The 20159-nt window shown below is 38.1% G+C and overlaps 1 protein-coding gene across 2 annotated transcripts in view; it reads left to right on the top strand.

Moving 5' to 3' along the window:
• LOC106882593 (uncharacterized) overlaps positions 1-20159 on the top strand; it is a 40724-nt gene that overhangs the window by 11516 nt on the left and 9049 nt on the right. For both annotated transcript variants that reach the window (XM_089358434.1, XM_089358428.1), the window contains exons 4-9: positions 675-762; positions 1615-1723; positions 5572-5663; positions 7318-7419; positions 10134-10241; positions 11671-15483. In XM_089358434.1, coding sequence (XP_089214560.1) covers positions 675-762; positions 1615-1723; positions 5572-5663; positions 7318-7419; positions 10134-10241; positions 11671-15483 — 4312 coding nt within the window. The remainder of the gene's footprint in view (positions 1-674; positions 763-1614; positions 1724-5571; positions 5664-7317; positions 7420-10133; positions 10242-11670; positions 15484-20159) is intronic.

Here is a 20159-nt window from a genome sequence, read left to right as displayed (position 1 = left end):
CATTATTGCAGTCAATTAAAAATTACACCATCATTCAACACTATTTTGCAAGTTCCTTTCTTTACTTTTTAGCATTGAGGTTACTTTGTCAAATGTAAAGCTTGTTTATGCACATTGCTTTGAATTAGTCATGCATTATCTTGTCACTTCGAGATTTTGATGATATGATTGTTTATTTTTAAAATGACATTGTAGGGTAGATGTGAGAGACTGGATATAGCCAGTTTGAGCATAAAATGGGTAGAATATTTTGGCTGGATATGCTGGTTTAAATGCTAAAGGGTTAAAGAAATTAGTGCATTTATCATGCAATGCGTTTCTAATGAATATTTTAATAAATTCAAGGTTATGCTATTGTTCTATACATTTATTATTATTCTAAGTGCAGGTTAACATAATTAATGGAGTAAACAAAAAAGCATTTTTAATCAATTGAAATCATGCTGTAACGAGAAGAAAAGTTATTGGTGTTAATGATCATTCTTTTCAAAAGAAGCAAAGGGAAAGAAATGTGAAAGTCATTAGCATTAATGAAAGTTCATTTCAAAAGGGTCAAATCATGGGTATAATACCACTTCATAAAAATTTGTTTTGGCTCACTATATTATGTTGGTCTGCATGTAATTCCATTATTCATGTAGAAGGCTCAAGAAATTTCTCTGTTTATATTCCAGTCTCAGAAAGGATATTCTCGACGAAGTTCTGGAATACTTGCAACAGTAAATACACCCAAAACACTTATACAGAAGTTTCTATCTGAAGGTAAGTTCCTATTCTGTATTATTGTTTTCTTTCATATTTCCTCTCTAATTCATCATCATCATCATCATCGTTTAATGTCTGCTTTCCATGCTAGCATGGGTTGGACGATTTAACTGAGGACTGGCAAGCCAGAAGGCTGCACCAGGCTCCAATCTGATCTGGCAGAGTTTCTACAGCTGGATGCCCTTCCTAACTCCAACCACTCCGAGAGTGTAGTGGGTGCTTTTACATGCCACCGGCACGAGGGCCAGTCACAAAGTACTGGCAACAGCCACGCTCAAAAGGTGTTTTTACATGCCACCTGCACAGGAGCCAGTCCAGCGGCACTGGCAACGACCTTGCTCGAATGATTTTCTAACGTGCCTAATTAATTGTAAATATATATATATATAAAAGTGAACAAAAGTTTATTAAATATCATATCACAGAAGATAAATTCTTGATTTATTGACATTATCTTCTCTTCCAAAGGAGAATGAACCAACACCATCTGATAATTGCAATCTACTTCAAATATAAAAAGCAAGATAATTTCTAAACAAATCAAAGCCTCTTTGAAACTAACATGCTGATGGTGTTTGTTGAAGGCAGAAACTTGTGTCCACAGTTGTCCTCTTGTCTTCAGATAATCAGACTATCTTTTCCTTAATGACCTGGTCTCCTGAAAGTACCAAATAGATGAAGCTAGTATATTCAAATATCTGCACACATGAAAACCTGCAAATGCATTTATGTATGCATCCATAATCTAGAATACCCTCATCCTAGAAACTTGGTGATTGTGATTGTAACCATTTAAAATTTTATATAACTAACCTGAAGCATCCTAACAACTTTGATTGTTTCTTGTAGCTCCAACCGAAACTCCAGTAATACCATCCAATATGACAGGCAACAGTTCTTCATTAGAAAAATCTTCTGTACCTTTACCTGCCAAAGTAATGGATTCTTACAATTACAGGTAATAATAAAATAATTATGTGATGGTATATGCATCAAGTGCATGATGTATGTGTGATGCAAATGTAATATTTTTGGGTGTCTGTGTAGTTATACATGTCTGTATCTACTTTTAAAGATTAGCCTGAAGATGGGGTATTTGTCGAGATAGGACCTATGAACTTTGCAGGCTCTTCCAGAGCACTGAGATTGAAGCACTTTGTATATTGGTAATCCTATATTGGTAACTAAATCAAGGAGGTCTGCCTCAAAAAGGGCTAGATCTTTTATCCTGAGGGAGCCAGACTGCCATGATTTAGTTACCAATATTAGATTCCATAAGTACTATAGCCCCTTTCAAGCCAAACTAAAATCTAACATTAGAAACTTTAGAAGCTCTAAAAAGAAGTTTGTAATTTCTCTTAAGACCAGAACCTGTATGAAGTCACTAATGATATTTATGATAAGTTTCTGAATGACACCATTTCCACTAAATATAAGACATTTACATAAACAGATGCAATGACATTAATGATGTGGCTAAATTCCTCTCTAAATGCATTAAAATTGAAGATTGAGTAGAATGGAAGGTGTTTATAAGCCATTTAAGAAACACACAAAAACTGTTAGATTCACTTCAACATTTAAATTTAATTTGCCAAAATATTTTCATCACTTTGAGACCGCGACCTGTTCACTGACAAATTTCCGTGCTGCATCTCTGCAAAATTCCATGCTGCATCTCTGTGTTTCTTGAATGGCTTAAAAACACCTGCCATGCTGCAATTGTTTTCGTTCCAGCACACGATCTCAGGTCAGGTCACTTGCTATGCAAGTACATCTCCGTAATTGATTAGAATGTTTAGCAAAAATGGAAGTTTTTATTTTTCTAAAAGCTCACAAACCTAATTTCAGTAATAAGTTCATTTGCAGATTGTTAAACCCAGCAAGGACTGAAATCAGGTTAGTAGCCAAAAAAAAAAAAAAAAAAAATACTAAGGAACATTAATATCATAGCCAGAGAGACCAGTTAAGTCACACGAAGAAGAGAGGGAATGATGATTAGCAATAGAGGGTGACACCCTTAAACTGAATATATTGAATATATTACATTAATGGAACTACAGTGATTTATTTTTTTATATTTACATATGATTTTGCGTGTCTATTTACATATTTCTGTGTTTTTTGCACACATCTAGATGCATATATGTATGTGTAGACAGAAGTTTCATGTATCTTATGTATGTGTGTAATTTATACATGTGAACATAATTTGTGATTTTATGATTAAGGAGTTAGCTATTCTTTCATTTTATATGCAGTGTAAGTATATAGATTTGTATATGTACATGTTCATGTTGTGTGTAATCTATTGTCTGATGTATATAGGTCTTTATATATCTGTGTGCATATGTGTAGAGTATCTGCTGTCCTGTATATATACAGGGTGCGATGGGTAAATTGTTGCCATTTTATATTTTAATTTTGCGCATCTGCATTGCTTGTTTCTAATTTTGTCAACTACGTAGTATAGTAGGGTCAGTTGGGCACCATATGTGAGAAAATCAGCACCATGATGCAATTCACTCTACCAGAAATTTGGAAAGGACATGCTGTACTGCTTGGCATTTGTGCCAAAAGCTCCAATAGAAACATTTCAGAGTGTTTGGGTGTCAATTTGAAGACAGTGCATGTACCAAGAGTGATAAAAATCAAACATCCAGTCAACATCATGGTGTTTGGAGTGATCATTAATGATAGCAACATTATGCCTTCCTTCATCTTCCCACACGGCCGCAGACTCAACATGGAGGTTTACATCAAGTGCCTGGAGGAGGTAGTGCTGCCCTGGGTTGAGAGGGTGGCTGTTGGAAGACCCTATGTCTGGAAACAGGACTCTGCACCATGCCACACAAGCAGGAGAACCCTGTCATGGCTGACAGACAATTTTTGCGACTACATCACCCCTAACATCTCGCCATATAACTCTCCAAACTGCAACCCCCTTGATTATTATGTATGGAGTGCAGTTGATTGAGGCTAACAAAACTCCTTGTAACACCAAAGATGAACTGAAGGCAAGGATTATTGCAGCATTCACCAACTTAAACAAGGAGGCCATCCAGAAGAGTTGTAGGAGATTCTGAAATTGTCTGAAGGTCGTGGTTGAAGCCAATGGCGATTTTATTGAATAAATTTACTCTTTAGTATTTCAAGATATTTTTATGTAATTTTGGTAAATATATCTGTTAAAATGAGATGTCAGTGTTATTTTCATTCTTGCATAATTTAGCTGACAATATGTTCACCACACCCTGTATATATATAGTTTTGTACTTGTTTGTACAGTGTAATCTTTTTCTCTAATTTACTTTCTTCTTTGTTGATTCTTTTTATTATCCTCTACGCACCCCCTACAACATGACACATTCTTTCTCCATTAAATTCCTTTCTTGCCTTATCTTCCACTTCACCTCTGCAAGTGTACCTTATAGATCTAGTGTAGGGACAAACTTACAGCAAACATGTTTACAGCTAGCTCCTACATAAATCTGTTTCGAGTCATGCTGAGCCCAATATATTTCCGATCTACGAACTCTTTAGGCATATCTGAAGTTTTACTTTCATACAAAAGCCATAGAAAGTTCAATACATGGCAGTGTGCTTGCATATATGTTTCCTGACCAACAAACAGAATTTGCTTTTCTGCTTCCATGAATACATGGTTATCTGAAAGACGAGTTAGCATTAACAGCATCAGCTAATGTATGTGAGAGATGGCTGTATGGGTATGAATGTATAAGAGAATGAAGGATGTGTGCAGAATAAAAGGCAGCCCATGTGTTGTTGGTGGAGGAAAACATTGGAAGTGGTGTAATCAAAACAGTAAACTTCAAAAACAAGAAATACTCAAAAACAGATGAATTGTTAAATGATGTAGAACAAACTTTTCTGCCCATACTAGCATGGAAAAATGGACATTGTGACATAGATTCCTGACAAATCTAAGTATAATAGGTAAAGCATTGAATTGCCAACATATTTTTCATGAATTCAGCTTTATTGCATATGGAAAATTTAATTCTGTGTACCTCAATTTGCTATGGCTGTGATGAATAGATTCCAGATTTTCAAGGAATGTCTCCTATGGTAAACTGAGGTCATACTCAGAATAAGATACATTTCTCACTTTATTTCTTCTTATTGTTTATTGTTGTTTTTAGAGAAAAGGTACACAAAACGCAACTCTTAGCAATAATTCCTTTTCCTGGCAGAGTTTATATCATGTTGAATTACTGATTTATTTATTTTATTTTTTTTTTTACGTATCAAAGTTAAGCAATATTGAACTTGCTATTATTTAGTTGAATAATTATTTAGACAAACCCAGGTGATATTAACATCTTAATTCTAATTGAAATAAATGGTTGAGTGCATTTGGTATTGGACTACTTATCATGAAGACTTGAGTTCAAATCTGCTAGAATATTTTCTTGTGTATTTAAGCATTATATTAAATATTATACACCTCAATTCACTTAGCTTGTCAGGAATAGATACCAGGTCACCTGGGAATGTTAAATGAAACAGACTGATGTCTTTTCCAAAGGGATATTTGTTTCTTATTGCTATATTCTTAAAACCTCATCAGAACTCATTTTATATTTAGTAGACAAGAATGCTAAAGTTTTTACTATTTGTAAATGACTTATCCATTGATAAAGAATCTAGAGTTAACTTCTGGTTCTAAATGTGCTTGTGTTTCAAAAGATATTTATCATTAAACAATATTATTTCATATTTTCAGAAAAATAGTTAATCTTTTTTTTTTTTTATGTTTACTTTTATAACTCTTTTTCACTCCAGAGATCTTTCAGTAACTGCTAGTGACCTTGAAGAAGAGCCTGTATTGGGGAGTGAATCAATAACTTCAGAAGAAAAAGCTTCGAAACTTAAAGGTTTTTTTTTTTTTTCCATCTGTCATTAACCTTACATCAATTTTTAGTTTCAGTTTTCATTTATTTTATAACAACTATATCGTATGAACATTTTTATAAACAAATTTAAAAGTGCCAAGTGAGTTGGTATTTCGCAGAAAATAAAGTAAAGCTTGTACACAGTATAGCTGTGAAAACAGCTTAGAAGATTGGGTAAATAATACCTTTAGAAGATAAAGCTACAGAGAGTCAAACCCTGTACCTCTCAGATATTGGATGTAATTACTGTTGGATTGTCTTGATTGTGGGTGTATGATCATGTGTAACATTCTGGTGTCACATTGAAAATGTCAAATGTGATGCCATACAGAAACATTAACTATAGGTACTAACTTTGTAAAATCAAAACATCTCAGAAATGATGGGTTTTTTTTAAATAATAATTTGAGTGATTTCCTGGTACATTCCATGTCAGCATGGAACAGTCATGTTAAATGATGGTGATGAATTGCTGAGAAAGGGAAGCTTAATAATGTATGAATAGATTGTTAAATCTCATTTTATCTTATTGTTATGAAGATCTCTTCTTGTCTTCAGATTTGTAATTGTAATTACATCTTGTTCTCTTAATTCAGAATTCTTCATTCAGATCGTTAGTTATTGCAATTGTACATAGCATTAGTTATACAAATGTCATTTGCATCTAAACTGTAGAAGGATTTTTAGGCTTGCCTATTCTTGTAGCATATAATTTCTAATAAGAAAATGTTTACTAGAATGTTCAGAGTTAAATTACTAAGTAAAAAGCTCAGTCATGTAACGGTTGTTACAGAACAGAAATTAACAATAGACAAAGAGATTAGTGTCTTTCTCACTTACAGTTCCTCATCTTCAAAATGAATGTAATCAAGGTTAATACAATTCTTGTGATATGTGTTTCAGGATTGGCTGACAGATGCAGTCCTGTACACTACCTTGTCTGACAGGAAGTTAAGGGTTAAAAAAAAGATAAATGTTTTACGTTTCTAAATGCAATGAATATGTTATTACTCATTTATCTCAGTTTTGAGTGAAGCCCATACTTTTCATTTGAACCAGAGATGCTTTTTAGAAGTCAACTCTGTTGCAAGTGACCAAATGTATTACATGATTGAAGGTCAATCTAGACTAGTGCACTGTTCTCTTTGTCAAAAGGTACCAGTGGAAAAGACTTCTAAACAAAGGCTGAGAGCTGCTCTGTTATGTATTACATATTTCTTTTCTTGTGATTGCTGTCTTTCTTCAGCAGATATAGGGTCATTTCTGTTGAAGTAAGACAACATAAGACTATGATGACCAATCTAAGGCCACTTTCACATTGACTAGTGCTGTAGTTAGCAACACTTTCACTTATAGATCTTTCTGCCATCTGATGCAGCTACTTTTCTCATCTATGTTAATCTATAAACTATCATTTGTAATAATAATTCATGAGGCTCAACTTGATCTGTAAACAGAAATGAAGAATTCACTTGTTTTAAAGGAAGTTTTGTTAAAATTTGATTAACTTAGGGTTTAAAAACTTAGATTTCAGAGGTAAACTAATGAGGAATAAATGAGAATGTGCTGCTATTACAATCCATCCATCTCTGCCTCAAGTTTTGTAAAACTAATAAAATGTCTTCTTTGTTGTCAGATAGTCATGTAGGCTTTCAGAAAAATTCTTCAAAAGGGCTGAAGCGACCAAGAAGACAAATAACAGCAAAAGACATAGCAGATGGAGTGAAGCAATCACAAGGTAAGCTATGATTATTTTTAATTTCAACAAAGTAGTGTAAGGGAAAATACATCAGGGTAGCATTCTGCCCATCATCATCACCATTGTCATCATCGTTTTAGCAACAACTTTTCCATGCTTGCTTGATCGGACAAAGTTTGTTGAAGCGGATTTTCTAATGCCAGATGCTCTTCCTGTTTCCAAGTAAGATAATATTTCTTCATGGCCAGGCATGTTTTATGGAAGATTGGAAATGATTAACATTGTTTTAATGAAGGTTACACACATTTACAACCATCACATGACATCAAGATAAGGGTGTGTGTGCACACACACACATGTATATATGAAGGGCTTCTTTCAGTTTCTGTGTACCAAATTTACTCTTAAGGCTGTTGTCAACCTGGAGCTACAGTAGAAAACACTTGCCCATGATGCTGTACAGTAGGACTGAACCTGAAAGTACATGGTTGGGAAGCAAGCTACTTAACCACACAGCCATGCCTACTAAATACAAATACAGTAGAGTGTCACATATGTAATACAAGGAGTTGAAAAACTTTGGTCAACTGAACTTGTCCAAGTAATTAGTGGACAAAAACTCCCTCTTGAGATGTTTAAGATCTAAAAAAGGAAACAAGGGAAATAATTTACCTGCAATAAGATCAGTTAAAGGAAATTTTTAGACAATAGATAATGCAAATTGAAATGGATCTGGTCATGTACTGAAAGCAATGGACTTGTTTAAGTCTTATATTTTCTTAACAAAGCATATTCTACTTAGTTGGCAACGCAAATAGTTCGTTCAGTCATTTTTATGTCCATTTTTCCATGTTAGTGTGGTGACAGTATAGAGAAGGGAAATATTCAATATACACAAGAAGAGTATTTTCTTTTCTATAATGGGAAGCATGGCACAGTGAGTAGAAGAAATGATGAGATGGGAGGGGATAGAATCAGCACAGTGGCCATGAGAATAGATAGTGAAGAGATGTGAGGGTATAGAATGGGCAATAGTATGTACAAAACAGTAGGCACACCTGCTCATACTAATGCAGTTTTCTCTCTTGTATACTACACCTAATTCTTCTTATACCCAGTTTGTCTCTCAGTTCATATATACTTTGTCATTTGTGCACACTAGTATGTTACATCCAACAAAGTTACTCACCTCATTTCTTTCCCGTCTTCCACACTCAAAGCCCACATCTCACTGATGTGAAGCAGCACACTTCACACATAAGCATCATACAGTGTGCCCTTAGCCTTGAGGAATAAACCCTAGGTTGCTAGCAGAAGAAATATCTTCCTGAACTTTTTTCCAGCCCGTTCTTATTCTAGCTATCACACTTTCAGAACATCTTCCCTGACAGCTAATTTGATCACCTAGGTAACAAAAGCTGTTGACAACTTTTAGGGAATTGCTTGGATATTTGAGTGAAACTGTGTCTTGAGTGCTCTTAGTACTTACTGTTCCTGTTGCATATGAAACTTACCTTCTTTGTTGGCCTCTATATGTGTATGTGTGTGTGTGTGTGTGCGTGCATGCAGGTGTACTGTGTGGTTAGAAGTATACTTCTCAACCACATGGTTTTGGGTACAGTCCCATTATGTGGTACCTTGGGTAGGTGTCTTCTACTATAGCCCCAGTCTAATCAAAGCCTTGTGAGTGGATTTGGTTGATGTGTGTGTCTGTGCACGTGTTATTTCTTTACTACCCACAAGGGGCTACACACAGAGGGGACAAACAAGGACAGACAAACGGATTAAGTCGATTATATCGACCCCAGTGCGTAACTGGTACTTATTTAATCGACCCTGAAAGGATGAAAGGTAAAGTCAACCTCGGCGGAATTTGAACTCGGAACGTAGCGGCAGACGAAATACGGCTAAGCGTTTCGCCCGGCGTGCTAACGTTTCTGCCAGCTCACCGCCTTGTGTGTGTGTGTGTGTGTGTGTGTGTGTGTGTGTGTGTGTGTGCGCGCGTGCGCACATGTTTATGTGTGAGTCACTGTCGTGCAAGAGGTGTCCTTCAATTCCTATGTTTCAAAACATGTTTGGTCATGGAAAAATATTACCTTCCTTGGAAACAGGTGAAGGTTGGAAACAGGAAGGGCATCCAGTTGTAGAAAATCTATCCAACCCATGTGAGCATGGAAAAGTGGTTATTAAATGATGATGATGATAAGGGATTATTGTATATGTATATATAAAGGAGACCATTTCCTTTGAGAACAATTCGGTCTTAGTAGACACATTACATGTGATCTTCTTCTAGCACATTAACAGTCCACCTAGTGGTCTCCTTTATATATATATATATATAATCACACACACACATTGAGTTGCCACACTGTTTCTGTCTAACAAATTTTACTTAGACTGGCCATCTCAAGGTTGTGGTAGAAGATACTTGCCCAAGGTGTCAAACCAGGATCCATATGGTTGCAAAGCAAACTTCTTAACTACACTGCCATATGGCTAAAACTATGTTATACCATAACCTTTCAACATTTCAAACTAGACATTAATCACTTCACCTGTTTATTACTATTCTCTAATATAAAAAGCTCTTAAAAAAAAAGAAAAAAGTTATAGCTACACTTCACATCTGAGATGCTTGCGTTTCAACTATGTCGGTATTGCAAAATAGACACGATAATACTGTAATTGATTTGATGTTTAAAATATTTTGTATTCAATCTTATTGTCAAAGGAATATTTGTTTTTACTAGATGCTGAAGAAGATGATGAAATTTCTCTTCACAAACCAAAAATAGTTATGAAAATTAGAAAGAAAATTACTGCAGATGATCTTGCAATGGGTATCAAACAATCACAAGGTAATTATTGACAGAAATCTTCATTGTATTGTAGTGAGTTTTGTAAGATGTATGTATTAATGGTGGAGGTGGGTGGCTTAGTGGTTAGGTGTATTGGATTCATGATCGTAAGATTGTGGTTTCGATTCTTGGACTGGGTGGCGTGTATTGCGTTATTAAGCAAAATGCTTCATTTCATGTTGCTTCAGTTTGCTCAGCTGGCGAAAATGAGTAATCCTGTAATGGACCAGTATCTCATTTGGGTGGGGAATATATATGCCATGGAGACTACCCTATGTGTCTACATGACTCTTTTTATGTATTAATGAATTGTTTGGCGATTCTTAACAAGCTGGTCCCTGTTATTCAGCATAGCAGTTATTTAACCGTTAGCAAACTGCATTTTCTCTAGAATTGTTTCCCCTGCCACTGCCCTGTTACTACAGGGGAGAAAAGTCATATGGTGACATGATGCTCCTACACTGTGTTAAAGGTTAAGGTCTTGAAAAATAAGCAGTTTTAAAATTATTATTATTATTATCTAGTTAATTTTATTTTATTATTTTATTCTTTTACTTGTTTCAGCTAGTGGACTGCAGTCATATTAGGTTACTACTTTGAAAGGTTTTAATTGATCAAATCATCCCTAGTATTCTATCAGTCTCTTTTTGCTGGATTGCTAATACACAGGGAATAAATAAACCAACAGTAGTTAAATGGTGAGATATACACACACACACACACACACACACACACACACACACACACACACACACGCACACACACACGCACACACACGCACACACACGCACGCACGCACACACACACACACACACACAAATGTTAATGACAGGCTTCTATACAGTTTCCATCTATCAAATTCATTCGCCAGGCACTGGGCAACTCAAGACTATAGTACAAGACACTTGCTCAATATGCCACATAGTGGAATTGAACCTAAAACCATGTGGTTGCAAAGTAAACTTCTTAACTGCATGGTCATGTGTGCATCTGTATTTATATTGATCTATAGCACAGAAGTTTTATAGATTGTACTGCAAATTTAAATGATTTTGTGTAATTGTTGCTAAGGAGGTGATGAAAAACTAATAATAAAAGGTTTGAATCTTTGCTGGAGAAGGCATGTCCAAGAAACATGGAAAAACTGGCTTATACTGATGATGCTTCTCATAAAGTATTTAACAACTCATACTTGAGTCATGAGTAGTTTTAGAATGAAACATCTACATAGAAAAAGAGATAATCCAGCAGTATGCATGGAACCAAATTTGAAAACACACCCTACCCTTTCTAGCATGGAAAATAGCTGTTAAATTGTTTTTATAGTATTTTTGCCATTCTTTTCTAATCTTAGCATTCTTTTATATGCAAGGTATCTATTATTCATATATATTCTAATTTCTTTTTTCTGTTTTGGTTCTGACTTTAGAAGCTGCCGCAGCTACTGAGGCAAAACCTACTGATATAACAGAAATGTCAACAAGTGACTCATCACTTGGATTTTTGACAGTGAATTCTGAAAATACTGAACATTTTCTGGATACCACAAATGTAGCAGTTGAAGATAGCTCAGATGAATCAGATTTGTCTGAGGATTGTTCCAACCATGGAAACAAGCAATCAAAATCAGATGCAGTACAATCAGAGAAAAACCCTCCGAATTCAAGTGAGAGAGAAAAAACATGGAAAATTGATGATGTTAATCGAATGTGTTTGGAAGAAAGTTTAAAAGTATTGCGAGATGCAAGCGATAAACATGCATCAAAAGAAAAGTTACAATATAAACCTGAGAAACCTAATAATTCTGTGATTTCTCAACCAAGAAAAAGTGCCAGTTTGACTGAGACAATACCAAGCTTCCAGCTGAGCCAACGCACAACAAAAGATTTAACAAACCTTTCAGACTCAGAAAACTCAGTTAAACATACTTCTCATGTCAATTTGGCTAACTCTTCTTCTTCACTCAGCTTTCTTAAGAAACTTACTGTGAGCCTTACTGATATCAGCTGTAGTGGAAACCAGCAATCTATGACCGCATCAACTAAAAACTTCCTAAATTCTACTAAAAATATTAAAAGTAGGGATGATGCAGCATTAAGTGATAATAAAGGGAAAGAAAAAGACAGGTTCATCATCAGAGAAAACAAGGAGATTTCAGATTCACCATCTTCTTCTGATTCTGAATTTAAGACCTCCAGAAAAATCACTTATGATAAAGACATTAAATCTAAGCAGGATGCTGCTGTTATCTCTAGCAATAGGAATTCTGACTGCGAGGATATTACTGAAGAAAAACCATCTGAGTTAAAAGAGGTAACACCTGATATAGGATCTTTGAAATTAAAAGAGAAATCTACAAATTGTGAAGAAACCAAAATCGGACAAAGTGATGTGGCAACTGATAAAGACACTTTCGTTGAAGATCTTGCAGAAATGCCATTGGAAACTAAAGATGTAGAATATACAAGTGAATTCATTCAGACATTTTCCTTGGAAAGTTTAAATGAAGAGACTGTTTCTTCAAATGTGAGTCAGAATAAAACGGATGAAAAAATTGAAGTGAGAAGCAAAAATGAAATGGTAGCCCATACACAGGAAAAGCAAAATATAGCAGACCAGCATGAGAGCAAGACCAATTATGGTAGAATGCTAGAGGGACAGATGGAACTGAATGAAGAACCTGTCAAAGATTTTGTTCCTGTAAACAATGTTGTTTTAGAGCTACATGAAGAGATGGTTGTAATTGAGGATGAAAATGAAGTGATTGAAGTACAAGATGAACCAATTGTTGAAATACTTGATGAAGAATATATAAGATTACATAATGAAGATCTCATAGGTATCAATCGGGAGGCAGCATTTGTGTATCAAACAGAAAATAAAGATACGAAAAACCTACAAAAGGAAAATCAAATGACATTAAATGAAGACATTGAAAAGAAACACGATCAGCATGCAGAAAAAATTCCAGTAGATGTGCAAGATGACAAAATGAAACCTGAGAGAGAAACTAGAAAAGAAAAAGAACTAAGTAGTAATGTGGAAGAAATAGTAGTAACAGGTATAGATGAAGCAAGAAGGAAATCAGGGGTGGGTAAGAATAATGAAAATGTATTACAAGATAAAGTTGATGTGACTACAGATGAAAAGGAAATCAGTGTAACAAAGAGCAAAGTAGAGGTTAGTACAGCACAAGATGAAGAAGAGGACATTCCACTGTTTGAAGTTGAAAGCTTGTCAGAAGATGAAATCAGTGAAATTGATAGGAGCACGAAAGGGGAAAACAGGAGTGTCAGTCAGAGTGAAGGTGGAGAAGAAGAAGACATTCCACTGTTTGAAGTTGAAAGCTTGTCACAAGTTGAAATCAGTAAAGTTTCAGGTGAAGTTGACGAGAGTGCAAAAGGGGAAAACGCAAGTGTCCACCAGTGTGAAAGTGACACTAGCATGCCCCATGTTAAAACTGACATTGAGTTAAGCCTAGATAAGAGTGAGACTAAGTCATTTCAGAATGAAGATGATATTGGCAAAATACAAGACAAAAGTGAGGACAATATGGCCCAAAATAAAACTGAAATTGATATGATTCTGGTTGAAAGCAAGGCTGATGGAAAACAGAGCAACAAAACAGGTGTAACTCAGGATGAAAGTGAAATCTATTTCATCCAAAATGAAAGAAAAACAGGCATGACCCAAAATGAAGGTGGTGTAACTCAAGATAAAAGCAAGGATTCTGTGATTCAAGATGAAAGCAAGGCTTGGGTGACCCAGGAAGAAAGCGAAGCTGGCAAGACCCAAGATGAAAGTGAGGCTGATGTGGCCCAAGAAAAAAGTGAGACTGGTGTGCCCCAGGATGGAAGTGAAGCTGATGCACTCCAGAGTGAGAATGTGGATGGTGAATCCCAAATAGAAAGCAAGGATTATGTGTCAGAAATAGAAAGCAAGGACTCTACATCCGAAGCTGAAAGTGAAGTTGCTGTAACCCAGCACAAGCACAATCTTAGTGGAATTCAAGAAGAATTTGAGACTGGTGCAATTCAGAATGACAGCAAGATAAGCGTCACCCAAGATAGAAGCAAGTCTAGCATGATACAGCATGAAGTTGATGTGATACCAGAAGAAAGTGAAGCTGGTGAGACCCAAGAAGAAAGCAAAGCTGGTGAAATCCAGGAAGAAAGAAAGGTTGGTGAGACTCGGGAAGAAAGTGAGAATAGTGAATCCCAGGAAGAAAGCGAAGATGGTGAAACCCAGGGAGAAAGTGAGGCTGGTGAGACCCAGGAAGAAAGTGAGGCTGGTGAGACCCAAGAAGAAAGTGAGGCTGGTAAGACCCAGGATGAAAGTGAGGCTGGTAAGACCCAGGATGAAAGTGAGGCTGGTAAGACCCAGGATGAAAGTGAGGCTGGTAAGACCCAGGATGAAAGTGAGGCTGGTGAGACCCAGGATGAAATTGAGGCTGGTAAGACCCAGGATGAAAGTGAAGCTGGTGAATCTCAAGAAGAAAATGAAGCTGGTAAGACCCAGGAAGGAAACAAGACAGCCACAAAACTGGATAAGCCTGACTTATATGAGATCATGGCTGGCCAGGTAAAATATTTGACTCTAACCAGAGATAGAAAGAGAAGTGAGGTCCAATGTCCAGCCAATGTAATGCAAGATGAAGACATGCCTGCTACAACTAATGATTTTGATTTTCTTAATGAAATCAAAAATGATGACAGAGAAGAACAAGAATTTAATATCAAAGTAAAATCTGTAAGCAAGAATAAAAGTACTTCTAGGGTAAAAGAACTGGCTGAAAATGAAATACAAGTAGATGATGAAGCTATCTTTCAGCAAAACATTGAACACTCAAAGAAGTATTACTTAAGAGGTAAAGAGAGCCAAACAACTCCTTCCTGCTCTTCCTTGCAACAAAGATCTTCTGTTGCTAATCCATCAGTCTCTCCAAAGCCTTCAAAGTCTCAAGATCTTAGCTTAAAACGTAGAGGAACAAAACGAAAATCTGCTAGTGACCATACAACAGAGGCTGAACAAGTATCAGCTCATTCAGTTTCAGAGAAACTAAGACGACGAAGCAGAGAGACAAATTTAAGTAAAACCAGATCATATAGAATTGTAGACTCTTTGAGTGGAATTGGAGACTCTTTGACAATCAGTAATCAAGCTATAAAGCAGCTTCCCCCGGATATTGGGACAGTTCCAAATGAAAATCAACGTTTGCAGAAGACAGATCAACAAATATCAGGTTGGACATTGTTTTGTTTTTTTTTTAAACTTGCTTTTGAATGTTTATATACTGGACCCATCTTGATTTGGTATTACTCATTCATTCATCTAAGCTGAAAATGATAGGTGCCAATTCATTTTCAAGAATTGCAAGTCAAAGAACTTGACTGTTAAAAGATTGGAAGTCCACTTTGACATACCCATTTCCATCAAGTCATATTAGGATGTTGAGAGGGATCTGTTGTTTCAGTTACTCATTTTCGAACGAGATCGTTGTCAGTGCCCCTGGACTGGCTCTTGTGCGGGTGGCACATAAAATACACCATTTTGAGTGTGGCCGTTGCCAGTACCGCCTGACTGACCTTCATAGGATTTTCGAGCGAGATCGTTGCCAGTGCCCCTGGACTGGCTCCTATGCGGGTGGCACATAAAATACACCATTTTGAGCGTGGCCGTCGCCAATACCACCTGACTGGCCTTCGTGCGGGTGACACGTAAAAGCACCCACTACACTCTCTGAGTGGTTGGCATTAGGAAGGGCATCCAGCTGTAGAAACTCTGCCAAATCAGATTGGAGGCTGGTGTTGCCATCCGGTTTCACCAGTCCTCAGTCAAATCGTCCAACCCATGCTAGCATGGAAAGTGGATGTTAAATGATGATGATGATGATGTCTTTCATGCTAATTTCTTAAACTTACTTGCACATTGATATTAAAACATTCCTCTACCTTAAAAGACTATAGAGGAGGTTATGCTTTGGAGTTTCCTCTCTAAGGCAGAAGTTAGTATGGAGGGAAATGCCATCTATGTTGACTTTCATTTAGTCCCTTAAGTTAACCTGTTAGCATTCAAATTACTCTATAAAAGGTAATGCTTATTTATTTATGAAATAATCATGCATTATCTCACAGCTTCAAGATTTCAACGATTTATTTTAGAATGACATTATAGGGTAGGTGTGAGAGGCCAGATCTGGTCAGTTTGAACATAAAACAGGTAGAATATTTGGGTCAGATATGGCTAGTTTAAATGCTAAAGGATTAAGGCTCCTGCAACTATCCTATTCTGATGTTTTAGAACAGGGGTTTTCAAACTGTGGTCCGCGGACCACAGGGGGTCTACAAGGACAAGACAGCAAATATTTTTTATGGGCAATTTGATTTTATATATGTTTTTTAATCGAAATCTTTTAATTGACAATAAACCTATTTGTTCCTAAGCTTCGCCATCTTTCCTTGTACAAAGGCTTCTTAAATTCATGCTACTTATCTATTCTATTTACCTAGGTTTCATTGCTCTTTTAAAAATTACGATTTATGCATTGTTGTCTCTCAAATATTTAGAATCTACGATTAAGAAGTCTATCTTCTGGCTGGTGGTACACCCGCCCTCCCACCCCCTCCACCGGAAGTTCATTCCTCTGTCATCCTCGGCTGTCTCCCGGAACCCATCTAGTGGCCTCGGCCATCCCCTCCCCTACCTTTGGGTAGCGCATAAAGTTTGAGTAATGTTTGCAGGTTGTAGGTACTGTTTTGCTTATGAATTCTGCCAATTGCAAGCTTTCTTTTCAGGTACACGACACTGCTTTTCCTCTTCCCAGGCTACAGGCCCACACCCCCAACACCCATACTGTTAGGATTGGCACTCTCAACGTCGGCACGCTGAAAGGTAGATCTGGTGAAATTGTTGAGATGCTTGAACGGAGACGCGTAGATATGTGCTGCATCCAGGAAGTAAGATGGAGAGGAGGTTCTGCGAGGTTCCTCACAGGCAAAGAACACAGGTACAAGATTTTCTGGGCAGGGAACACTGACGGGGTCGGGGGCGTAGGAATACTTCTAGCAGAGAAATGGGTGGATAAGGTAATCGAGGTAGTTAGAGTAAGTGACAGAGTACTTAAGATTAGACTAGTGCTTCATCATAGATTAGCTACTGTCATCTCAGCCTATGCACCTCAACCGGGGCTACCAGATGGTCTGAAAGACCAATTCTATGACACCCTCTTGCAAACTACCTCGTCGACGAGTGACAGGGACTTTCTCTTTGTGGCTGGAGACTTCAATGGTCATGTTGGACGTCGTGCTGGAGGCTTCCATGGCATACATGGAGTCTATGGCTTCGGTTCCCGCAATGAGGAGGGAACCAGACTGCTGGAGTTCTGTGATGCAACCGATCTTATGGTCTGCAATACCAACTTCAGGAAACCTGCTAGTCACCTAGTCACCTACCGCTCCGGCAGACACTCTAGCCAAATCGACTACATCCTTGCCAGAAATAGGGAAAGAGGGTGGCTTATAAATGCCAAAACCTACCCTGGCGAAGAATGTACCCCACAACATAGATTAGTAGTTAGCGACTTCGGGATCAAGGCAAAATGGGTGCCCAGAATTAGACCGGCTTGGAGGAGAAGGGTGTGGAAGCTTAAAGACCCTGCAAATGGACAGAGATTTAGAGACAAGTTACTTGAAGCATTTGACGAAATAGAAGGGGATATAGCATCATACAACGTGGAAGATAATTGGAGATTTCTGCGGGACAACCTGTTGAATGCTACCGACCAGATCTGTGGCTGGTGTAAGATCCCCTCTCGACCCAGAGTAACGTGGTGGTGGAACAAGGAGGTAGACAGGGCTATTAGACAAAAGAAACAGGCTTGGAAGGACTGGAAGAACGGTGGTAGCAGGGAATTGTACCAATGTGCCAGAAGGGAGGCTAGGCGACAGGTTTATTTAGCCAGAGGGGAAGCAGATAAGGAAAGATTTGCCAATGTTCTGCGCCATGAGGACCAAAGACTCGAGGTATTTCGTGTTGCAAGATAGTGTAGGAGAGAGAATAGTGATGTTGTAGGAGAGAAATGTGTTCGCATGGATGATGGTACGCTTGCACTAAATGAGGCTGCAAAGAAAGAGGTCTGGAGATGCCACTACGATAGATTGCTTAATAAAGAGAATGAATGGGAGAAAGAGAGGCTGCCGTATGTCGACCCAACAGAGGAACCAGCTATCCGAGTTGATAGTACCAGGGTAGATAAAGCAATTAAGAATATGAAGACAGGGAAAGCCCCTGGCCCATCAGGAATCACTGCAGAGATGCTCAAAATATCTGGCAGTGTTGGCTACAGCCTAGTCACCCGTATTACAAACCAGGTGTTACACGAAGGAGTCATACCCAATGACTGGTGTAGCAGCACCATAGTCAACTGCTACAAAGGTAAAGGTGACGCTTTAGATACAAATAATTACAGAGGCATCAAGCTGTTAGATCAGGTTATGAAAGTTACGGAGAGGGTCATAGCCCAACTAATTAGGGAGCGAATCAATTTAGATGAGATGCAGTTTGGGTTCGTGCCAGGTAAAAGCACTACTGATGCCATATTTCTAGTAAGACAGCTGCAGGAGAAATACCTAGCCAAGGATAAACCTCTGTACCTGGCTTTCGTTGACATGGAGAAAGCCTTTGACAGGGTCCCCCGATCCCTTATCTGGTGGTCAATGAGGAAACTTGGGATAGAAGAATGGTTAGTGAGAGCTGTGCGAGCCATGTACAGAGATGCTGCCAGTAAGGTGAGGGTTGGAAATGAGTACAGCAATGAATTCCGGGTAGAGGTAGGGGCCCACCAAGGTTCCGTCCTCAGCCCCCTCCTATTTATCATAGTCCTCCAGGCAATCACAGAGGAGTTCAAGACAGGTTGCCCCTGGGAGCTCCTCTATGCTGATGACCTTGCACTAATTGAGGAGTCACTATCAGAACTAGATAAGTTTCAGGTGTGGAAGCAAGGTCTAGAATTGAAGGGCCTTAGAGTCAACCTAGCTAAAACCAAAATCCTAATAAGTAGGAAGGTAAATAAAACACAAACCCCTTCAGGTAGATGGCCCTGCTCAGTATGTAGAAAAGGAGTAGGTAGTAACTCTATAAGATGTACCCGGTGCAAGCTATGGACACATAAGAGGTGCAGCAATATCAAAGGCAGGTTAACTAGGGAGTTAGTTTTTGTATGTGGCAGATGTTCAGGTGCAATAAAGACTGTAAACAAACAGGAAACAACTTCTATCTCATTCCATGGTGAAAAACTAGAGGTAGTCGATAGCTTCCGCTATCTGGGTGACCAAGTTAGTAGTGGGGGTGGGTGCACTGAAAGTGTAGCTGCTAGAATAAGAATAGCCTGGGCAAAGTTTAGAGAGCTCTTACCTCTGCTGGCGACAAAGGGACTCTCACTCAGAGTAAAAGGCAGACTGTATGACGCATGTGTACGAACAGCCATGCTACATGGCAGTGAAACATGGGCTGTAACTGCTGAGGACATGCGTAAGCTCGCAAGGAATGAAGCCAGTATGCTCTGTTGGATGTGTAATGTCAATGTGAATACCCGTCAGAGTGTAAGTATCTTGAGAGAAAAGCTGAACATTAGAAGCATCAGTTGTGGTGTGCAAGAGAGACGATTGCGCTGGTACGGACATGTGGTGAGAATGGATGAGGATAGCTGCGTGAAAAAGTGCCACACCCTAACAGTTGAGGGAACCCGTGGAAGAGGTAGGCCCAGGAAGACCTGGGCTGAGGTGGTGAGGCAAGACCTTCGTACATTGGGCCTCACCGAGGCGATGACTACTGACCGAGACCTTTGGAAATGTGCTGTGCATGAGAAGACCCGGCAAGCCAAGTGAGATCGTTACCAGTGCCCCCGGACTGGCTCTTGTG

Source organism: Octopus bimaculoides, chromosome 1, assembly GCF_046866305.1.
Source record: "Octopus bimaculoides isolate indiv1 chromosome 1, ASM4686630v1, whole genome shotgun sequence".
Taxonomy (NCBI): Eukaryota; Metazoa; Mollusca; class Cephalopoda; order Octopoda; family Octopodidae; genus Octopus; species Octopus bimaculoides.
Note: the sequence above shows the minus strand (reverse complement) of the source record. Positions and strands in the feature narration are given on the sequence as shown.